The sequence below is a fragment of the Labeo rohita genome, chromosome 15 (genome assembly GCF_022985175.1).
Source record: "Labeo rohita strain BAU-BD-2019 chromosome 15, IGBB_LRoh.1.0, whole genome shotgun sequence".
In the NCBI taxonomy this organism is placed as follows: domain Eukaryota; kingdom Metazoa; phylum Chordata; class Actinopteri; order Cypriniformes; family Cyprinidae; genus Labeo; species Labeo rohita.
The window spans coordinates 11079359-11103692 of record NC_066883.1 but is presented as its reverse complement, the minus strand read 5'-3'; the positions used below and the strand labels follow the sequence as shown (position 1 = coordinate 11103692).

The 24334-nt window shown below is 37.9% G+C and overlaps 1 protein-coding gene across 2 annotated transcripts in view; it reads left to right on the top strand.

Annotated features, from left to right (window-relative positions):
* Positions 1–24334, top strand: part of nek3 (NIMA related kinase 3) — a 53578-nt gene that overhangs the window by 11423 nt on the left and 17821 nt on the right. For both annotated transcript variants that reach the window (XM_051129395.1, XM_051129394.1), the window contains exons 5-11: positions 8401–8468; positions 8896–8982; positions 9077–9131; positions 9280–9480; positions 22957–23065; positions 23154–23324; positions 23678–23812. In XM_051129395.1, coding sequence (XP_050985352.1) covers positions 8401–8468; positions 8896–8982; positions 9077–9131; positions 9280–9480; positions 22957–23065; positions 23154–23324; positions 23678–23812 — 826 coding nt within the window. The remainder of the gene's footprint in view (positions 1–8400; positions 8469–8895; positions 8983–9076; positions 9132–9279; positions 9481–22956; positions 23066–23153; positions 23325–23677; positions 23813–24334) is intronic.

Below are 24334 nucleotides of genomic sequence, written 5' to 3'. Positions count from 1 at the left end.
TAATGTACACACAGCACCCCATATTGACAGAAAAACACAGAATTGTTGACATTTTTGCAGATTTATTAAAAAAGAAAAACTGAAATATCACATGGTCCTAAGTATTCAGACCCTTTGCTCAGTATTTAGTAGAAGCACCCTTTTGATCTAATACAGCCATGAGTCTTTTTGGGAAAGATGCAACAAGTTTTTCACACCTGGATTTGGGGATCCTCTGCCATTCCTCCTTGGGGATCCTCTGCCATTCCTCCTTGCAGATCCTCTCCAGTTCTGTCAGGTTGGATGGTAAACGTTGGTGGACAGCCATTTTTAGGTCTCTCCAGAGATGCTCAATTGGGTTTAAGTCAGGGCTCTGGCTGGGCCATTCAAGAACAGTCACGGAGTTGTTGTGAAGCCACTCCTTCGTTATTTTAGCTGTGTGCTTAGGGTCATTGTCTTGTTGGAAGGTAAACCTTCGCCCCAGTCTGAGGTCCTGAGCACTCTGGAGAAGGTTTTCGTCCAGGATATCCCTGTACTTGGCCGCATTGATCTCTCCCTCGATTGCAACCAGTCGTCCTGTCCCTGCAGCTGAAAAACACCCCCACAGCATGATGCTGCCACCACCATGCTTCACTGTTGGGACTGTATTGGACAGATGATGAGCAGTGCCTGGTTTTCTCCACACATACTGCTTAGAATTAAGGCCAAAAAGTTCTATCTTCGTCTCATCAGACCAGAGAATCTTATTTTTCACCATCTTGGAGTCCTTCAGGTGTTTTTTAGCAGACTCCATGCGGGCTTTCATGTGTCTTGCACTGAGGAGAGGCTTCCGTTGGGCCACTCTGCCATAAAGCCCCGACTGGTGGAGGGCTGCAGTGATGGTTGACCTTCTACAACTTTCTCCCATCTCCCGACTGCATCTCTGGAGCTCAGCCACAGTGATCTTTGGGTTGTTCTTTACCTCTCACCAAGGCTCTTCTCCCCCGATAGCTCAGTTTGGCCGGACGGCCAGCTCTAGGAAGGGTTCTGGTCGTCCCAAATGTCTTCCATTTAAGGATTATGGAGGCCACTGTGCTCTTAGGAACCTTAAGTGCAGCAGAAATTTTTTTGTAACCTTGTGGCCAGATCTGTGCCTTGCCACAATTCTGTCTCTGAGCTCTTCAGGCAGTTCCTTTGACCTCATGATTCTCATTTGCTCTGACGTGCACTGTGAGCTGTAAGGTCTTATATAGACAGGTGTGTGGCTTTCCTAATCAAGTCCAATCAGTATAATCAAACACAGCTGGACTCAAATGAAGGTGTAGAACCATCTCAAGGATGATCAGAAGAAATGGACAGCACCTGAGTTAAATATATGAGTGTCACAGCAAAGGGTCTGAATACTTAGGACCATGTGATATTTCAGTTTTTCTTTTTTAATAAATCTGCAAAAATGTCAACAATTCTGTGTTTTTCTGTCAATATGGGGTGCTGTGTGTACATTAATGAGGAAAAAAAATGAACTTAAATGATTTTAGCAAATGGCTGCAATATAACAAAGAGTGAAAAATTTAAGGGGGTCTGAATACTTTCCGTACCCACTGTACATAATGACAAGCATCTTTGAACACCTTTGAAGGTGTGTTCAGCAAACAACTTCACGTTGTAAAGGTCAACAGATTAAATGACTCAGTGACTCTATTTTCTTTTCAATATTGAACACTAATGTTAAATAGAAACTGTTAATAAAACAGAATACAAACCCACTTTGGTGCCTTCATCTCAACCTTCATTTAGGATTTATTCACAGAAAAATTCTAAAAGAAATGGATATGACAAAAATGAAATTGAATGAAACTAAACTACAGTGTAACATGCAGGTTGGAAATGGAAAAGCAATCATACAGTATTTTAAGTTAATTAAATGAACAGCTAACCCTAGTACTTGCCAATTAAAACATTTGTTTTTAAATTGCTTAACCTACATTTACAATACTCTCCATTTGCATCTGTCATATAAGCTTGTCAGATCATCTATGTCTTACAATATACTTCATTATTTTCAACTAAATAAACAGCAACATATCCAAATGCTTTATATGCATTTATAACAGCAACACATCCAAATGCTTTATACAAGTTTTATAACATACGTGTTGCTTACTTCTGTATGAATTCCAATGTAAGTGCTGTCTGCTCTGGGTATTTGTAGCTCACTTCTCTTCACTGTTATCACGCCGAAAAAGCACAGAGGTTCTTGTTCCCACAATGCAAAGCGTAATTCAAAATACGGAAAACACCTGTAAAAAACAAATATGGAAAATTCCTTCAAATTATTACGGTATATTGTACTGTATTTTCACTTTTTTTTTTTTTTTTTTTTTTACAGTGCAGACCAACTGCAACAAGTACTTTAATTTCCAGAATATAAGGGTGCCTCAGCACTAGCACTTTTGGTGTGCACCAGGTTCGGTTGATGTTAGAGTTTGGTTCATTTGGATGGTGTGAACTCTCATTTCTTCCATTGTTTATCAGACAGTGTAGCCATTAGAGATGTGTAAGCGGCCAAAATTCTACTGCTGCTATAGTCGATGCTGAAAATACCAGTTGTTTAATTTTTTTCTTGCCACATTTTCACGTCTTGAATCATATTTTTACAAAGACTATATTCAAAGTACTGTCAGTTTTATGTTAGATTTTACATACAAAAATTTTTAGTGTGGTGCTGCTGACACAGGAGCCGGCATTCTGACGTAGAACATGCATCCGCTGCGCCTTGTTTACAAGCAGAGGAATGCACACACATGTGTCGTGGTACTCCCGTGAACGTGCATCAAGGACTGAAAACTAAAATATTTTTTTTAAATGTAATAGAAAATGACATTAAAAATTACAATAGCAATTAAAAAAAATAATAATTACAATAGCAACTTGGGGTGTTACTGTATGTGTATTAGTACCGAACGGTTCATGGGGAAATTCCAAATGGAAGTGATCATCCCTATGCCCTACTCCTTCAAAGGGCAGAGCCCTTAGAGTTTAGACTTTGGAGTGAGCAGGGCACCTGCGTGCCCCACTCAAGTCTAAACTCCAAGAGCTCTGCCCTTCAAAGGGAATATAGCATTGGGATGATCACTTCCATTTGGAATTTCCCCGTGAACTGTTCGGTACGAATATACGTACCATTACAACCTTAATTGCAACTGATCTAAATTTTTATGAATCACTAAGGACCACAATTTCAGCTAAATATCTTCTACTGAAGGAAAACAATAGACACATACACCTTGCAAATTTTCATCTTAGGTGAAGTATCAATTAAAACTTTTTTAGGCTTTTTTAGTATTGTGAATGTACCGTGTATGATGACATACAGTAAGTACTGTGTACCATATCGAAAACTTATGTGTTACAACTGCTGAAAACCAAGATTTCTTCTATTACCAGGAACACATCACTGCAGATTGATGGTGCTCAGTTTGGTCACCCACAACTATAATGCAAACAGTCAGATCCTTGATGAATACCTCTTGAGAACCTGTGTGCTTAAATAAAAACAAAGGGAAGCATTAAAATATGCCTTATAATATTAACAGTCACAGATTCCACTAAATATGTGCACTAAATAAATACATTTTCTTACAACTTCATCCAAGCTCTACAATGTGATAGTCATTCCCACGTCTGCATAGCACTGATGGATACAACTGCAAAAGGACTTGCTGAGGTCCATTCACAAGATCGTTGAATTCTGTGCTGATCTTCAGTCATTCCAGAATATCACAAACATGAAAAATACAGAAACATGGTAAAACAACACTATAAATAAAACTAAATAAATCTTGATGGAGAAAGCCAAATGTCATTGCAAGTTTATGTTTCAATTACCAAAACCCTATTTTACAATCTAGAAAAGGCTTTTAAATTACATCACACAGGAAATTAGAACAAAAAACGCTATTTTTACACATTTTCAACAATCCTTATCACAGGGCTGTTTATACAAGATATAGCCTTTATTGCTATTCAAAAACCTATAGTTTTATAATGTTTTTGTCCGGTGAGGCACGTCAATAACTAAGAGAATAGTTTGTACCGGTTTATCCCAGCAATATCAAATATAAGCGCTTCAAATGAACTCTGAGGGAGCTGCTTATTCGTTTCTCTTATAACATGCATAAAAATGACAGTTTGAGTAGTAATCTTGTTTTTTCTCCCCCTAATTTTAATCGTTCATAAGTTCTTTTTTTTTAATTCCGTTCTAAATCCGTGAAGTTGTTCGTCCCTCTCCATCTCGCGCTCTGTTTGAACTCTGTTGTCTCTCTCTAATGCAGCACTGGCCTCAAATAATGCCAAACTGTATATTTATCATTCTCCATAAAAGTTCAGTTCAGTACCGCATGGGAGAATATAATATTTATATTGAAAATACTGTGGAACCGCGTGGATTGAGGCTTCAGAGTGCCGCGAAACGTTTGTTAATTGAAACAACTAAACAGTGAAATATTTTTTTACAGTGTAGTAGAAAATTGCAGCCATACTGCCATAAATCGTAACCTGCCAGTTACGTAACTGAACAATATTTTAAAAAGCCTCAGTATTACTCCCTAGAACGCCCACAACAGATGTCTATACAAACATCGGAAAAATTAATTTGCCAAGTCTATGAAACCTCCTTCTATAAAACTGTATAATATTTTACAAACAAATGGTACAAATAAATGAACCTTTTATTTGTATTTAGCCTTCATACAAACAAGAAATGTGAAATCACTGTCAAATAAACATAACTTTCAGACTTACCTTATTAATATTAATATATTTAACTAAACTACAGTATAACATAGACTAATTATTCTTATAGACTGAAACAAAAGTGCTTCAGCCAAGATAAAGAATATGAAAAAATCTGTAGACAACAACAAAAAAAGTGTAAAGTGTAAAAGAAAGCAACAGCAAACGCATGATGCTGGGCACAGGGTTATTGAAAATACCAAATTCGTTATCTGCCAGTAAGAGGTGCTTTTGGACACAAAGCACCGCTGTGCTCATGAACACCAGATAAAATATAATTTATCAGATAAAATAAAAATGCCATTGAAACGTTTCTGAAGACAGTCGCTTCCCTTCAAAGATACTAATTAATTTAAAACACCAACGCTGCGTTTTGATTTAGGTTCTCTCATCTCATGTTTGCTTAAAGAAGTCAACCGCCACAAATAAATCAATGTATGGTAAACACTAGTAATGTATATTGAAATATCAGAAATCATATCGTTGTTATAGTTTTTTTTTATCGCGAAATGTATTGATATTGAATTATTGCCCAGCCCTACTGGATATTGATTAAAATGCAGTGGTTACCTCTAATTTTAAATGGCTACAGAAAGTTAATAGAGCAAAAACATCTTATTTATTTACTCATATTTTCATTCTATCTTATCTTGCTTAAAAAAAATATTAAGAAATGGGAATCGGCCATGAAAAAAATCAAGATTGGTGCATCACTACTGACTTTTGACAGTTTGAACATTGATGTGTTTCCAAACCTTCTATCTAATGTTCAACTTTAAAAGAAATATTTCAGTAATTCAGTAACTTGTTAACTAATAATTTAGTTAACTAATGATTTAGATATATATATATATATATATATATATATATATTTTTTTTTTTTTTTTTTATTGAATCTCTCAACATTTTACAACAGTAGCCAGGTGGTGAAGACAAGAAAAAAAAAAACTAAATTACAGTGTCACTCGCAATCGCCACCTGCACTCTCAGCTACCTGCGACGTCCACACAAATCGTGCGTGTTGTCAATGGAGACAAGAAGCTGTGGTTGTTAAATGATTAAAACTAATTTAGCATAACGTACAGGGTCTTGCAAGTCATCTGTAGGAGATAAAAACAAGACCTGCAAATCCGTGGCCACAGAACAGCAGAATATGAATGAATATGAATATTAAGCAGAATATGAACGAGAGAATATGAAGTCTCTTGTTAAGCATTTTCCTCCCGCAGAAAACCATTAACACTTAATATGTCTTAATGTATTAAGATGCAATTAAAAGATCAAATTCGATATACAGTTTATTAATATAATGTATATGTAGGTTATATAGTGTTTTCCTTCAAAAAACGTGGCATAATGTGGCATAACGGATTAAGATGATAAAGACTAAACTCAATATGCTCCTATTCATTATTAAAACAACTACACACAAGCAGGTGAGCCCAGAATAAACGCAATGCCGCATACATTCGTGTTTTCCCATAAAGAATAATCTCTACCGCTCTTTTATATCGTCTTTTTGTTTATATTGGTTTTCTACAGAAGGAAAACGTCTTATTTAATGCATTGCGTTCTGGGCACGTCTGCTTGCCTATACAGAGTTGGTCCTTTTAATATCATCTAATGCCGTTCTTATGGCGCGTTCATATCTACTGGTATATCCTTTGACAACAGTAAGGTTTATATTGAATTTGGTCTTTATCATCTTAGTCCGTTTTGCCACATTAAGCGTTTGCTGGGCAAGTATAAAAGTGAAAGTTTGCGCATTGTGTTAATGGCCACATGCTTGCCTTGAAGTACATTAAATTAATAAACTATATTACAAATTTGATCGTTTAATGGCACTTAATGTATCTTAATACATTAAGCCATATCAAGTGTTAATGGTTTTCTACGGGAGGAAAAAGCTTAACGAGAGACTTTGTGCATTGCGTTCATATCCTGCTGTTCTGTGGCCGCGGATTTGCAGGTCTTGTTTTTATCTTGTACAGATGACTTGCAGGACCCTGTATGTTATGCTATTAAATTAGTTTTAATCGTTTAAGGACCACAGCGTCTTGTCTCTATTGGCAACACGCACCATTTGTGTAGATTGCAAGTGACATCGCAGGTAGCAGAGAGTGCAAGTGGCAATTGTGAATGACATCGTAATTTAGTTTATTTTTCTTGTCTTCACCATCTGGCTACTGTTGTAAAATGTTGAGAGATTCAATAAAAAAAAAATAAATAAATAAAATAAAGTAAAAATAAAATAGACTGCAAGTGACGTCACTTCCAGAAGTGCAGGAGTCTGAGAGTGCAGGTCTGAGAGTGCAGGTGCATGTCTGCAGCCAGACCCTTCTCAAAGTCTCAAATGATCACCGAAAAAGAGTGGGAACCCTGTAAAATGTCTGTTGCTGGCTATCGCGATTTTGAATAGAAATATTACAAAACATTAGAATTAGACACTTCGACAATATGCCAATGATAACCGTAAAAAAAGGACGATCCAACTGCATGTCGGCACACTTGATTAACCGCTCACGTGTGATGCATTCATATCAAGAAGCATCCGGACGCGAAACGTGTTCACACAGAATGTGTGAGGAGATGGGAGTGAACATCTTTTAACTCAAGTGCTGCATTTTGTAATGCCGTTTCATCCATGAGACGCTGCAAGAAAAGCGAGTGCAACAGCCAAACGTGTCCATGTTTACAATCAGGATTTTAATTTTTTGCCATATTGCCCAGCCCTACTATCAACCATAATTATTCCACTCTGTTAATTAAAAGGCTGTTTATGCATATTCAATAATTGTTTACACAAAGCAGACATGTGAGAGGCTGACATTTAGACTGAACACATAGTTGTTTAAGTAGTGACATTTAGCCTGTATTTTAAAATCTTTATTTGAATGTGGTAACATTTTTTATTTTTAAATCTTCATTTGAATATGGAAAAAATATACTCATAAACAGCCTTTTTGTTAACAGAATAGAATAATTGTGGCTGATAAGATAAGATATGCAAACGTAAAAGAAAACCAAATGTGATGCAAGAACAGCTGTTACTTCTTACCCAACGTTTTAATGACAACAAGGATATAATCAAAGGAAAATCTGGAGTTGGTATAATCTCCAAAACCAAAAACGTTGTGGGGAGAACATATGTGTGCAGATAAATGCAGAGTGTTTCTAAAACATTTAGGTTCAAAGGCAGATTGCTAGCAACAGCCATTTTGGGATAGTTGGGATTTGGTCTTAGTGACTTAGGAGTCCTCTTCACTACTTCTTACATTTCAGATTTATGAGCTAGTTTTAGTGCTAAAATGCCTTGTGGAATACTCTTAGAGCAAATATTTAGGAGTCCTGACTTTAGGACTGACACGCCCATTATTTTTAAGATTTTCTTCTAAATCGGCAAGTTATGAGCTACTTTAGCCTTAAGATGTTTTGTGAATACGGGCCCTGATGTCTAAATATTTACAAGACCTGATATCTGATTTTGGTTTTTGCTCTCAAAATGTTTAGTTAAAAGTCGTCACTCAAGTAGAAGGTTGTCACTCAAGTAAAAGCACCACCCTAGAACCTCTTGTGAATTAATGGTAACGGAAGATTTTATTTAATGGATAGAAATTGGTGCTAGTTTCCTTCTCATTTTCATTGCAGAATATTTTCTTGACAGACAGTGGAACTGTGAAGGTGGGGGATTTTGGATCAGCTTGTTCTCTAAACAGGTAGTTAGTAATTTTGTTTGAAATTTTTGTCACTTCATTTTGATGGGTCCCACTTTATATTAGGTGGCCTTAACTGTACTTACATTTAAAGTAATTATTTGATACACTGCAGTTATGTTTTTACATTATATTTAAAATATTATATTTTAAAATACCTGCATGTAATTATATCTGTAATTAATTTATCTAATTACACTGTTATCCCATCTTTTAAGCCTTAACCCACCCTTAAACGTACCCATATTACCAAACCTGTCCCTAACCTTCTGTATCCCACCTCAATAGCAGCACGTTTTGCAATACAATATGAACACAAGAAGTACATTGTGCTTAGTTTTTGATGTAGTATATAGTAGTTAAGGCCACCTGTAATGAAGTGGGACCTTCTGATGTTTACATTTGAGTAATTTGATATTATTTCTGCCAGTGCAAAAGCATACGCTCAGACCTATGTGGGCACTCCATATTATGTGTCTCCAGAAATATGGGACAACAGACCTTACAATAATAAAAGGTACAGTTTTCTTGATATTTCAGTAATCCCCATTAGTTTGACACCAGCTTTACATTTTAGATTACATTTGCACTAATATGGATGTGTATTACAGTGACGTCTGGTCTCTGGGCTGTGTCTTGTATGAACTTTGCACACTCCAACACCCGGTATTTTTCTTTTAACATCCTCAAATTGTATAGTAACCATGGCTTTTACATCAAATAATGTAAAATGTTTTAGTTGCACTGCTGTTACTGTGTGTTTTGGCTGTTCCTGATTCCTGTCTTCTTTTACCTTCATCATTCCTTTCATTAGTTTCAGTCACGTAGCTGGAAAAGTCTGATCCTGAAGGTGTGTCGTGGGGTGTATACACCTTTACCCAGTCACTTCTCCTATGAGCTGCACTACCTCATCAAGCATATGTTCAAAACTAACCCTAGAGACAGACCCTCAGTACACACAATCCTCAGCTCTCACCGTGTGTCTCGACTGCTGCATAAACACCTGATGCCAGAGGTACATCAGCCTCAATTAAATTGTTTTAAAAACTTGACCAAGCATGTCAATATTTGATGAAGGAATGCAAGAGGAATTTGATCTTAAAATCATATTTGTTTAGATTTATTTACAGTGCATCTGGAAAGTATTCACAGGGCTTCACTTTTTCGACATTTTGTTATGTTACAACCTTATTCCAAAATGGATTAAATTCATTATTTTTCACAAAATTCTACAAACAATAGAGGGGGGTGGGTCACATGGATATAAGTATTCACAATCTTTGCGTTAATACATTGTTGAATCACCTTTGGCACCAATTACAGCCTCAAGTCTTTTTGAGTATGATGCTACAAGCTTGGCACACCATTTTTTTGGGCAGTTTGTCCCATTCTTCTTTGCAGGACCTTTCAAGCTCCATCGGGTTGGAGGGGGAGTGTCGGTGCACAACCATTTTCAGATCTCTCCAGAGATGTTGAATTTCATTTCAAACCACACGAGCACAGCTGGTCTCATCTATGTGTACGTGTGTTTCTGCCCTGTGGATTTATCCGTTTGGAATATATTAAAAACTTTTGATTTCATTGAACTTCATCTTCGTGCTTATCCTTCACACGTAGTTGTGACAGAAGACCGGACCGTAAAGTAAAGCGGCGTGTTTACCGTGCGTTTTGTTTTTACGTTTGATTCAGTGATTTATTTTTTTGTTGTTGTTATGGATGATAACTGGAGCAGGGGGAACGCTCTCTCGAGGACCACACCACAGACTTTGTGTTTCTTGCCAACCTGACACATTACCCGGACAGCTGCCTCTGCTCGTTTTATCAAGCTGGACTGAACACCTCCAATTCCCAGCGCGACGGACGAGCCATCGCTGAGTGGAGTGACAGAGCTGAGGATCGCCCCGGAGCCTGAGCCCATCACTTCCGACCAGGTGCGAGAGCCGCCGAGTCTCAGTGGAGCGTGAGGAAGCCAAGGAAGGTCCCACCCACTGCACCTTTCAAGCTCCATTAGGTTGGATGGGTTCCCATAAGGGTGAGCAAAAACTAGAAACTGGGACAAATGGACCTGATAAACTTTAATGATTTATATGCAGAAATGCCCCCTTTTATCCCACCATCGTCAGAACTGTCAGTTTACCCTGAAGTCTCAGTCGGACCTGACCTGCCTACCTGCCTGGATTTCCCACCCTCCCTCTCTTGCCTAATCCACTCAAACCTGCCTCAGCCACGCCACTTCTGTCTCCTGACAGCCCCTCTGCTCACCCTTAACCCACCATCTGTGTGGTGGGTTCGCCATCATCATGGCTGGAGGATCCCTCGTCTCCACCTCCAGCCTCCGAGTCCTGGACTCCGCCCCGGCCTTCCAACCCAGCGGCTCTGCCCTGGCTCCCTCATCTCCACTGTCGCCCGTTGGCCCACCAGCTCCACCGGGCTCCCTCGCCTTGGTCAGTCGTCATCCTGCCATCGCCTCAGGACTTCACTTCTCCAGCTCCACCTCAGTCTTCTGTAGATCCGGCTCCGCCACGGACCTCCGGATCCTCTGTGTCACCTGGACTTGTCGGCTCTCAGTCTCCACCTCGGGCTCCACCTCCACTTGCTCCGCCGCCGTCGGTCAGCCCCCTGGAGTCGTCAGCCCTTCCTCCACCATGGCTCCCCTCTCCGTCGGCTTTGCTGTGGGCCGCCATCATGGCTGCGGCCTGGGTCTCGCCTGGCTCCTCTGGGTCCCTTCTGTCTCCACCCTAGCTCCTCCCTCCATCTGATCCGCCCTGGACCATCCTGTCTCCTTCCTCCGCCGTCACCACCATGGACTTTGTTTGTTCCTCCCAGGAGTCTGTCCTCCGTCAGAGCCTCCTCCTGCACTGACTTCCTGTTTCCATACCACATCCACTCTTTTGTCCCCTCCGCCCATCCCTCTTTTTTTTTTTTTTTCTACAGTGCGAGGTCGCGCCTTGCGGGAGGGGGGGAGAACTGTCACACCCCTGGACTATTTGTATTGGTATTTCCCTCATGTGCCCATATATGGTTTTCCTGTTCCTTATGTCATTATTAGTTAACCTTGTATCACCTGTGTCTTAATTAAGTTCATTGTAAGTTGCATTAAGTTGGTTTCAGTTCAGTGTTTGTCGTCTGGTCTCGTCTATGTGTACGTGTGTTCCTGCCCTGCTTGTACATTTGTTCCTGCCCTGTTTCTGGATTTACCCATTTGAAATATGTTAAAGACTTTTGATTTCATTGACCTTCATCTTTGTGCTTATCCTTCACATGTAGTTGTGACAGAATGTACATGTTTGTATTTTTAAGAAAGCAAAGTTTATGTGTGGTTAGTGGAAAACTAACATTTTTAAGTTACTGAAGTAAGGCCATGAAACACATTCATAACATTTGTTCACAAGACTTTTGAGAACTGGGTGAGATAGGCTAGAGTTTTTTTCTACAAGATGATGTGAAAATCATCTTGTTCACTCGTATACACAAAACATATTTATTTAAGTGATTGCTGCCTTTTTCCATGGTTTCAAGAGACAAATCCTATCATCAGTAGTCAAGGAGCTTGTTTTAACATAGAATATCAGTGTATTTGAACATCTGATGTTGGTACAGCACTCTCAGAGGAAAACAGTTTGAAGAGACTCAAGTGAAAGTCAGCAGGATTCATCTGTGGTGCAGGTATCAGATCACTAAAAACAAACAACAACAAAAAAAAAAACATCTGTGAGCATGTTAATATCAGGAACATCTGTATTATATACATATATTATGATTTTGTAGTCATAGACTTGCACATGCTTTGTACTATTGTAAAAAACATTTTATATCTGAGAAACTAATTATTGTTTAGCACGTTTAGCACACATCTGTTCGTGAACAGAGTATTAATAAACATGGTCTAAACATAGTTAGGCTCAGTATAAACACTCATATTACTTTTATATCATATTGTTATACAATAAATAAATCGCAAGCATGCTTTGTATGTATTATACAATACAAAACCATTTTCTGTCTGGGAAACTAAATGATTATTGTTAAGCATGTCATAAACATCTATTTGTGAATAGAGTATATCAAAGTAATTTGTCTAAACATTCTTAGACTCTATCATTCAGTGTTACAGTGTAAACACTTACTTTTATATCATGTCGTCTATTTTATAGAACATTAAAAACATCCTGGCGTCTTGAGACACTTAGATGAAATTAAATTCTTTTAGGGGTTATCAGAAAAACTGCCACAAACCACACCAGCGCATTTTTCATCCCCAGAGTGTAAAGTCTGGGCTCTGACTGGGCCACTCAAGGACATTCACAGAGTTGTCCCGTAGCCACTCCTTTGTTATCTTGACTGTGTGTTTAAGGTCGTTGTCCTGTTAAAAGATGAACAGTCACCCCAGTCTGAGCTCCAGAGCACTCTGGATCAGGTTTTCATGAAGGATGTTTCTGTACATTGCTGCATTCATCTTTCCCTCGATCCTGACTAGTCTCCCAGTTCCTGCCGCTGAAAAACATCTCCACAGCATGATGCTGCCACCACCATGCTTTACTGTAGGGATGGTATTGGCCAGGTGATCAGCTGTGCCTGGTTTTCTTTAGACATGACGCTTGGCATTTAGGCCAAAGAGTTCAATCTTTGTTTCATCAGATCAGAGAATTTTGTTTCTCATGGTCAGAGAGTCCTTTAGGTGCCTTTTTGGCAAACTCCAGGTGGGCTGTCATGTGCCTTTAATTGAGGAGTGGCTTCCGTCTGGCCACTCTACAATACTGGCCTAAGTGGTGGAGTGCTGCAGAGATGGTTGTTCTTCTGGAAGGTTCTCCTCTCTCCACAGAGAAACGCTGGAGCTCTTTCAGAGTGACCATCTGGTTCTTGGTCACCTCCTTGACTAAGGCCCTTCTCCCCTGATCGCTCAGTTTGGGCAGTTGGCCCACTCGTACAGATGATGAAGGCCATTGTGCTCATTGGGACCTTCAATGCTGCAGAAATTTTTCTGTACCCATCCCCAGATCTGTGCCTTGATACAATCCTGTCTCGGTCTACAGACAATTCCTTGGATTTCACGACTTGGTTTGTGCTCTGACGTGCACTGTTAACTGTGGGACCTTATATAGACAGTTGTGTGCCTTTCCAAATCATATCATTGTCATGGCAAAGGCTGTGAATATTTATGTACATGTGATTTTTTTTTTTTTTTGGTTTATTTATTTATTTTTAATTTTTTGGAAAGATTTCAAACAAACTTCTTTCACATTGTCATTATGGGGTATTGTTTATAGAATTTTGAGGAAAATAATTAATTTAATTTTGTAATAAGTCTGTAACATAACAAAATGTGGAAAAAGTAAAGTGCTGTGAATACTTTCCGGATACACTGTATTATTATTATTTTTTTTACATTAAATCATAATTTTGGTTAAAACTCTAAAACTTTAATTAAATTTACATTTTATTAAAATAATACATTAGAATACAGTTTATATGTACAGTGAGTGACTTCAATAAAACTTCTCTATTATTGCCATTTTTTAAATTAAATTTTATTTTTATTTATTCATTCTTGGAAGTTATATAATGATATGTATATTAAATATATTATATAATGCATACTTTACTATTGTACTTTACTATGATACATTATTATTTTGGCACATAGTATTTTATTATTTTGAAAACAATATTTGTATATTTTTTATTACTTTTATAATTATTAGAAAAAATACTATACTGTGAAGTGATGTTTACTAAAAAATAATAGGGGTCTCAAACGATTAATCATGATTAATCACATACAAAAAAGTTTGAGTTTGCCTAATATATGTGTGTACTGTGTGTAATTATTATGTATATATAAATACACACAAATTAATGTATATATTTAAGAGAAATATGTTACGTACAAAATATTTTTGTTTATATATAATATAAATTATATAAGAATATAAAACATATAAAATGGCACAAGTGTGTAAATACATAAGAAACTACAACAAAGTGTCAAATTTTTTTTCCATATCAGTCGATTTTCGATAATTATCATGTCAAATTTTTAGTTATTTCAAGTTTAAAGGCAGATTTTTGCTACAATGTGAAAGTTGTCAAAACCAGACAGCTAAAAGTAGCTTTAAAATATTCTTTATGGTCAGAATATGACAAACATGTTTTTGAAATTCTTCACACTTTTTATGTTTGTCAGCGCTGTTTCATCTGGTTTTAAACCGAGTCATTTGTGTTCTTCACTGAATTCAAGGGCTTCACACTGGCGCCGTTTAGTAACCAAGACTCTGGAGTGAATGAACGCATCTATTCTAGAAAGTTCGCGCCTGTTTCGGCTGTTTCAACTCTGGTCCGAGCTGATAAACTGTCCGAATGGCTCGCTTTGACTAGCACTTTGTTTGTTCCGCCTTTGCCGCATATACATTATATTAAACATTTATCGAACTCTTGTTATCGTTTATCAAGGAAATTAATATTGCGCGATAATTATCGTTACTGATTTATCGCCTAGCCCTATCTTTAATGTTAATAACCTTACATCTAATAACAGTGATTTTGGATGACAGCGCTGCTGAGTGCATTTGTTAGGGTAGGTTTTGAAAGGGCTGTTGGAGTTCTGTTGGACTGTAATATCGCAATCTTACTAGCCAGTCAAATAAGTGTACAAATAAGAGCAATATATCAATCGAATCTGTAAAGAATCTACTTTTATTTGTTACACTCATAATAACAACAACACTCTGTGGTTTTGTGAAATAAAGCACACAAACAAGGTATGTAGTCTACTGCGTTGTTCTCTGTGATCATCATTAAGAAATGCGTCACTAAAATGAACTAAAACTCAGCGAATACTCAACACAGAGACATGAAAGATATATCTATAGAAAGCCTGACATGTCTGCTATTAAATGAAGTAAGTCAAATATCATGTGTTAAAGTAATCTGTATGAAACCAACCCCATGTCCAGTCTCGTCAGACCTAATTATTTTTAATTTGATCACGCCCATGAGCTACTTACACTTATATTATAATCAGCCACTTGGAGGCGCAAGCGGCGTACCGCCCACATCAACATAAACAAAGCTGCAAGACTTGACTTCACTGCTTATCTCGGCTACTTGCATCTTGTTACTGGAAGAAGACGCGCTGTGAGGAGTAAGATTTATATTTCCCTCAGAGGAAGAACGCGATGCGACGCACGGCGAGATCCACCGAAGGAGTAAGTCTTTCTTTTATTAGCCTACTTACCTTAGTTGTTGTGTTACTGTGATATAACTTGTACACATTATAGTAGTTCGATTTTTTTTTATAATTCCTGACTACATGTGCAATCAAGTGAAACGTTATGAAGTATGTTTCATTTAATTGCATCAAAATGTTTACGACGCCAGGGTGTTTTTAATGTTCTATAAAATAAAAATGACGCAATATAAAAGTAACAGTGTTTACACTCTAACACTGAATGATAGTCTAAGATTGTTTAGACTACTGTCATATACTCTGTTCACGAATAGATGTTTATGACGTGCTTCACAATAATAAATTATTTTTCCAGACATAAAATGGTTTTGTATTGTATACTACATACAAAGCATGCTTGTGTTTATGACTATAAAATCATATTTATTTATTTATTTATTTATTGTATAACAATAGGATAATATTAGTTTATTATTAATACTCTGTTCATGAATAGATGTTTAATGTGCTAAACAACAATTAGTTTCTCAGATATAAAATGCCATTTTTTTAAGATAGTATAAAGCATGTGTGAGTCTATGACTACAAAATCATACTATATGTATATACGTATTTATATATTACAGAAGCTCCTAATATTAACATGCTTACAGATGTTTTCTGTTTTGTTTTTTTCCCCTAGTGATTTGATACCTGCACCACAGATGAATGCTACATGAATGCCACATGAAAAGTGCTGTACCAACATCAGATGTCCAACTACACTGATATTTTATTGTAAAAAATTTCCTGGACTACTGATGATGAGTTTTGTTTCTTAAATCCATGGGAAGAAGCAGCAATCACTTAAATATCAGGTATAATTTACGAGTTTCACTTGTTGAACAGAATTCAAAAAACAGTTTTCAGGAATGACAAAAAAAACTGTTCACGTCACTATGGTTAGATCAGTGTAGTCAATAATTTGCTTTTAACCTTCATTATGTATGTTTTGATGATACTGTGTTGTAAATAAAATATAGTCTAAAACTCCATTCTTTGAATCTCTCATTTTTTTTCCACCTGACAGTCACAGACTCATTGATGGGCCATTAGAGGAGGGCCTTTTGTCTCTCAGGTGTGAATCACTAAATATTCATGGCCATTGTCACTCCCTCGCATATTCCCTTTCAATCACAAAACATGCCTTAGAAAATTTAAATCAATATATTGTTTTCTGTAAACGAGTGAATGCGATAATTTTTACATCATTTTGTAGAAGAAACTCCAGACTACCACATCCAGTTCTCAAAAGTCTTGTGAATAAATGTTCTGAATGTGTTTCATGGCCTTATTTCAGTGACTTAAAAATTTTAGCTCTTCACTAACATAAACGCATAAACGTTGTTTTCTCAAAAACACAAACATGTACATTAATGTTGCTTGCATATTATTGTAGCCCAGTTTGTGCTGATTACAATGTAATCGGACTTTAGCCATTAATATGTTTTTAAGATACTGAAAAAAGCACAAATTTCAGGGCATGTCAAAACTTCTCCAGGGTGCCAAAACACCCTCAGACCCCAGAAGGTTAACCTTACCCGAGCAAGTCTGGGAGAAAGGGATAGATTCAGCTCAACCTGATGTCACTTTCAAGTGTACTGAGGTCTGTGGTTATGGTAGAAGCTCACTGTCTTGCTCTAAGATTTGTCTGGCCAAGGTCTACACAGAGGGCTGTCCAGAAGAAGCAATCAGGCTTTATGTAGTCGTGGACGACCAGAGCAATAGATTGCTCGCCAGAAGTGAGTTCTTCATCTTGCTGCATGTAAAGGAAGAATGTTCAGCATACACCTTGCGTATCTGTGCTGGTGTGACAGAGATGGTGGGGAGAAGAGCCACAAGTTTCGTTATAGAGTCTTTAGATGGAGCGATGAAAGTGAAATTGCCAACTCTGATTGAATGCAACAACGTGCTGGATGACAGGGATAAGATATCAACCCATGATGCAGCATGATGGCATACTCATCTAAAACCCATCTCCCATTGCATTCCAATTCATCTTCTTTTGGCATCCTTTTTGACATCCATTAAGTTCATAAAGTACGGGAGCAACATAACGGACCTAGTAACGCACCCTATGCACAAAGGCTAGACCTAGACTGGGTCATAGTAGGGGATGTCTGCTTGGTATATGTACACAGGTCTCCATCACTTAGTACCTACCAGAGCATGTGAGCGGAGTGGAGTGGGAGCGGAGCGCGGAGTGGGAGCGGATGTCGGAGTAAACTCAGAGGAGCAGAAATTTTAAAAGTCGGAGCCTCAGCTTAGATTTTACTCGCTCCAAGACCGCTCCACTACCGCTCCATCACGAGTACAATTCATGACAAAGACCGATAATATAACTGGATTGCTATCGAAGATAGAAGAATAGCAAGAATTCACATGTTAAACATAGCCTATTTAGCTAGCTTGATAGAGATGGATCACTCAAATCAGAAAGAATGTGAAAACTAGGATGACGGCAATGGACATGAGCAGATAATTATAGTTTTCAATGAATTAGTTTGTTCTTTCAAGATACTAAATATTTTCAAGTGAAAGCGTGATTTAATAATGCATTCAAACAAATGTAAACTTACTGTGGTACTTCATCTTTATATCCGATTTCGAATGAGAAGAAATCTATAAGAAATGATCTGTAGGTAAAATAACTGACGAAATGTATTGTTGTCAACTATACTTTCGTTTTATTTCTGTTACTTTCTTCTTTTAATATACGTTATGAACAGAACTGTGGTATTTCAAACCTACTTGATATAGTTTATATGCGGAGCGGTGTTTCTGGAGCGGAGCGGAGCAGTTATAAAATGCACGGAGCGTGGAGGGGAAATTGTTGTCACTCCACTCCGCTCACATACTCTGGTACCTACCATACTCATGTACCTGATAATAAACGTCCATCTCTACTCCCTCTGTGTCCCAGTAAACTCAGAGTCAAAGAGAAGTTTGACATTAAACCTCCGCCTGAGATTTCTCTGCCATGCGACACCCTGTCAAATGATGATAACAAAGTTGGATGGTCCGTCGAAGCCTGAGATGAAGTCTTATTTTGTATGCAGAACATCTTTGATTGTGACCATGCTGGAGTAGTCCCTACTCTTTGTGAAGGTCAAGAATGTTGGTATTTACCTATTTTTGGGGTGTACCACCCGCAGAAACCTGGTCAAATCAGAGTTGTCTTCTTTGTTCAGTATCACCTTGAACGATGTTCTTCACTTTGGTCCAGACTTAAATAATAGCCTCTTAGGTGTCTTACTGCATTTCAGAAGGGAGCTGGTCACTGTAACTGTGGATATCGAACACATGTTGCACAGCTTCGTTGTGAAAGAGGAAGATAGAGACTTCCTTAGTTTTTTCTGGTTTAAGGATAACAACACCAGCAAAGAGATCATCAAACACTGCATGAGAGTGCACATATTCGGAAATAGTCCATCTCCTGCTGTAGCGTTTATGGACTCTGACGTGCAGCAGCGTATAGTGAAAAAGAGTATGGTTCAGATTTCCAACACTTTGTAAAGAGAGAGTTCTATGTTGATGATGGACTTCTGTCGAAGCCTACAGCTGCAGAAGCCATTGACCTGCTGACTTGAACTAAGGAGATGCTAGCCACTTCAAATCTGAGACTGCATAAGGTTGCCTTGTCTGCTACCTTGAGAGTTGTCCTGGCATATATCTATAACCAGACAAGATGTTTTTTTTTATATATATATATATACGTTGCCAGTACAGTGCAGAGTATCAGGAAGATGTCAAGCACAATACAGTGGCATTATATCTCTATATAAGCATAACCCTGCAAACCATGCCACCTGCTCTCTGTACCAGCAGATCTGTTGAGCACCACCACTTGGCTTACAGGACTCTTTCCTGAAGAGGTTTGATCTCCTCGAGCCAATCTCAGACACAGAGTTTCGTTCTCTTGTTCACCACTCTATCCACTGATGGTTTTTACCTCAGATGCCAACGCTTTGAGCGATTCTCTTCTTGGAGGTCTCTAGTCAAAGCCATACCTTCCCTTATGCACATTATCCAGACTTACAAGGCAAATGATCATCACAATACCTGTAGATCATGGCACCACTGCTCAAAGCCTAGCATAGTGGAGGAACTGTTACAAGCAAAGCAGCCATAATAAAGAGTGTGCAGAGAGAAGCCTACAAAGAAGAGCTTACTTGCATTGTCGAGAGAAACAACATTCCAAAGAAAAGTCCTCTGAGTCAAAAAAACAAAAAAGCTGAGTCCTTACCTGGATAGCGGAGGGCATTTCAGAATAGGTTGTCTTAAGAATGCAACACTGGATCTTAATGAGAAGTTTCCTTAGATTATTCCAAGCCGCAGCCATGTTGCTTGTGGATTGCCATTATGTTGCAGATTACTTGTGGAGCATTACCATTATGATCGAGTCAAACATCAGGGTCGCATGTTCACTGAATCCGCTATCTACAATGCAGGGTTTTGGATTGTGGGTGTCAGGAAGCTTATCAACAAGTGTGTCATATGCAACAAGTTTGGGAAGGCAACTGAGCAGAGGATGGATCATGGACAGTTGTCACAAGGCACCCACGAGGAGGACAAACTCAAAGCAAAAGATGGGCTGTTCTTTTCACTTGTATGACCACACACAAAACACATCCAACTGATTGACTGCATGGATTTATCTACCTTTATAAATGCCTTGAGATGTTTTTTTGCCTGCAAAACAAATCCGTTCTGACTGTGGGACCAATTTTGTAGGAGCCTGTAAGGAGCTGAAAATTGTGCTAGCTGACTCTTAAGAGCCTAACGTGAAGAGGTTGTACATGGGTCTTAAATCCTCCTCACGCATTCCCACATGGGAGGCGCCTGGGGCGGATAATTGGAATCTCCAGGCGCATACTGGATTCCATGATTCAGCAGATTAGTCCTTCTTGCTTGACACATGAAGTAATGTTTACTCTGATGGCAGAGGTTACAGGAATTGTTAAATCAAGACCTCTTGCTCCTATTTCTAAAGACCCAGACTCACCTTTCTTGTTGACACCAGCTATGTTTCTAACTCAAAAGAGTCACACACGCCTCCTACCTCCTGGTGACTTCAAGGAAACCAGTCTCCACAGACAGCAATGGAGCAGAGTACTCCAACATCTCGCCAACACTTTCTGGAACAGATGGAGGTGTGAATAACTCACAACACTCCAAAGCCAAAGTAAACGGCAAAACGAATGACAAAACTTAAAAAAAGAGTGATGTAGTCCTTCTTAAGGACGTTCAAGCCAAACATTATAAATGGCTTATGGCTCTTGTAACCAAGATTTTCCCCAGCAGTGACAAAAAGGTGAGAACAGCTGAAATAAGAGTTGCAAAGAATTGGACAATCAAGACACTCCTTAGACCTATATCAGAAACAATTCTTTTCATCCCAGCAGAGGACTGAAACTTTGTGAGGACTTCTTGTGTGGACATTCCCTGTATTTCAGCTGATTATATAGTGGTATCTGAACAATACCAGGGGGGGGAGTGTCAGAGCTATTTTCTTAGTGGTTCATTTAGAGAGTCATTGTGACTCTCAGGTTAGAGGTTAACCAGGAAGTAATTGCAGTGTTCCAGATTCTTTCCATGCGATTGTCCAAGACGTTTCTTTACTTTACTTCCTTTGCATTTGTACCTTGGAAAGGCTTTGCCTGTAAGGCTGTTACTTTTCTTCAGTGCTTGTAAGAATGTATACACACGTATAAATGTGAAAGTCATAAATTAGAGTTTAAAATATACTACTCTTCAGTGATTACAATACTAAGCAGAGCATGATTGTTGCTCTTTGTTATGTTTGTTCAGATAACATTGTAAGTAATGTAGATTCATTTGCATTTATTTGTGAACTCTCTGTAACAAGACGTTTGTAATCTTTATATGTTTTAGTGTTACAAAAAAGAAAATAATAAGAATCGGAAGAGGAAAGAGCATAACCGTAAAATGTTCAACTTTACTCTTGTGCCTGCCCCTTTCTTGACTTCTGTTAGCCATCTGTCAGTGTTGCATAGATGCAGCACACATCAAGGACAGAATATACACAGTTGTGTTCAAAAGTATTCATACCCTTGGTAAATATGATCAAAGAAGTCTGTGACAATAAACATGTGTCATTAATGCATTTGATCTTTTATTTTAAAAATGTAAAAAATCTAACCTTTCATTATAGAATAAGAATTTAATAGTCTGTGATGATTTCTCATTATGAAAAAAATGTTTTTCTCTAATACACACTGGCCACAATTTATCATGCCCTTTTATTCAATACTTTTGCAACCTCGTTTTGCCAAGATAACAGCTCTGAGTCTTCACCTATAATGCCTGATAAGTTTAGAGAACATCTGACAAGAGATCAGAGACCATTCCTTCATACAGAATCTCTCCAGACCCTTCAGATTTCCAGATTCATGTTGGTGCTTCTCCCCTTAAGTTCACCCCTCTCATTTTCTATATAGGGTTCAGGTCAGGGAACTGGGTTGGCCATGACAGAAGCTTGGTTTTGTTCTCAGTGACCCATTTTTGTTTTGATTTTGATGTTTGTGATGTTTTGTTTTGATTGCTTGTGGGTCATTGTCCTGTTGGAAGATCAAACCATGGCCCATTATAAGATTTCTAGCAGAGACAGTGAATTTTTAATTTTTTATCTGTTGGTATTTGTTAGAGGCCATCTATGTGAATGAGATATCCAGGATCTCTGGCAGAAAAATAGGTCCACAACATTCAAGAAACAGCAGTATATTTCATTGTACACATGGGGTACTTTTTTATCCCTGTGTGCATCAAACCCATCTTGAGTGTTTTCTGCTAAAAAGCTATTTTTTTATATTTCATCTGACCATAGAACCCAGTCCTGTTTGAAGTTCCAGTAGTGTCTAGCAAATGAAATGAAATCTTTGAATCAAAGATTAAATGGATAAACAATGCAGACTTCTTTTGACAGCCTTCTTTGATCATATTTACCAATGGTATGAATAATTTTGAGCACAACTATATATATATATATATATATATACCGGCATAATTTTTCAAATCGGGCTGATGCTAATATTTACATTTAAAGCCGTTATCGGCTGATAGTACATCCCTAATCCCTAAGGAACTTGTGGTTAAACTGTGTGGCACACATGGTTAAACTAGACTTTACTTTATCATGGACACTCTTATTTGTTACTGACCGACCTTTAAATTAGTTTGAAAATTATATTACAACAGCTTTTTATTTCTCTCTTTTTTTTTTTTTTTTTTTTTTTTTTTGTGCAGCATAAGGAACTGGTGCGAGAACAAACACATCGTTGGAGGAGAGAGGAAGGAGAGAAAGTGGCCATGTTTTTAGAACAGAAGAGTTTAGTGACCACAACTACCACTGAAGGTCACTAGTTCGGATCAGCTATATATTAATTAATTTTTAATTTTAGTTAAAACCTAACTCATTAAGTAATTTATTCATTTGTGATCAGGACCTTTGCAAGTAGAGCAGTCCCCTGTGGAAAACAACAGCACTGATGACCCAGCTTCTCGTAAGAAGTGGGTAGTCGGAACTTGTAATACCGTGCTGGGGGTCCTAGGAAATGCTGACATCATTTCCACGGGTAGCATGGAAAATGCAGAACGGGCTGATCTCATTTCAGGTATTGTACTACAGATATGTACAGTGGTATTACCCTGTTTATTGAATATGTACCTTGGTAGTTGTACTTTATTTTACAGTGTCCTTTTTACATATGTTATATGTACTTACTATAGTATTAACAGTAAATTATGCATAATTACTGTATATGCAACAAACCTAAACTAAACCTCATTTGGTTTATAACCCTATAACTCTAACCCTATGGAAAAGCAAAGTAAATATGAATTTAAATATATTTATCTGTTTACAGCAAAACGTGAGCAAAAACCTGATCATTAAATGTTTGTCAACAACCCAGAGTAGTGGCTGAACATGAATAGTCAGCTCTTGCATTCTCTGGTTGTGTTGTAGAGGCAAAGTGTGGAGAGATCCAGGAAAGACAAGTGAGGAAACAATGGGACAAAGATCCACCTGAGAGACTCCTGAGTGTTTTGGAGAAAGCACAGCTCTGCTATGGCTTTGAGACATACACTATACGTAGAGATGGTCAGTCTGCACACATAAGATACATCCGGACACAGAGTTTATGTTATTAATGTAATGTTAACAATTGACTATAAGAATGACATAAAACAAACACTTAGGGCAGTTTACTGAACAGGGCAAATTAGCATTACAGTGCAATGGACCTTTATCTCACTCCCTATATCCGGTAAGCGAAGCAGTGTATCGCCACTTCCAGTCCCATCGCAAGGCAATTAAAATCAATGGGAGAATCCTCTCTTTCCTTTCTTTCGCCAGTGTTACTGCAGTGTACCTGGCTGATTTTATTCTAAACAACCACACACTGCCTTAGTTTTCACGATTTCCGGACCCAACAAAGATGAGATGCGTGGGATGAATTAAGGTCCTTCTAAAATATTACGTGGGAGCATAATTTTATCATATTTTATTCTTATCATATTTTATACCTGTTTATATATTTTTAAATAAATTTGACTGATAAACACACTTACAAAAATTAACCATGGATTTGCTATAGTAAATATGTGGTAACCATGTTATAAT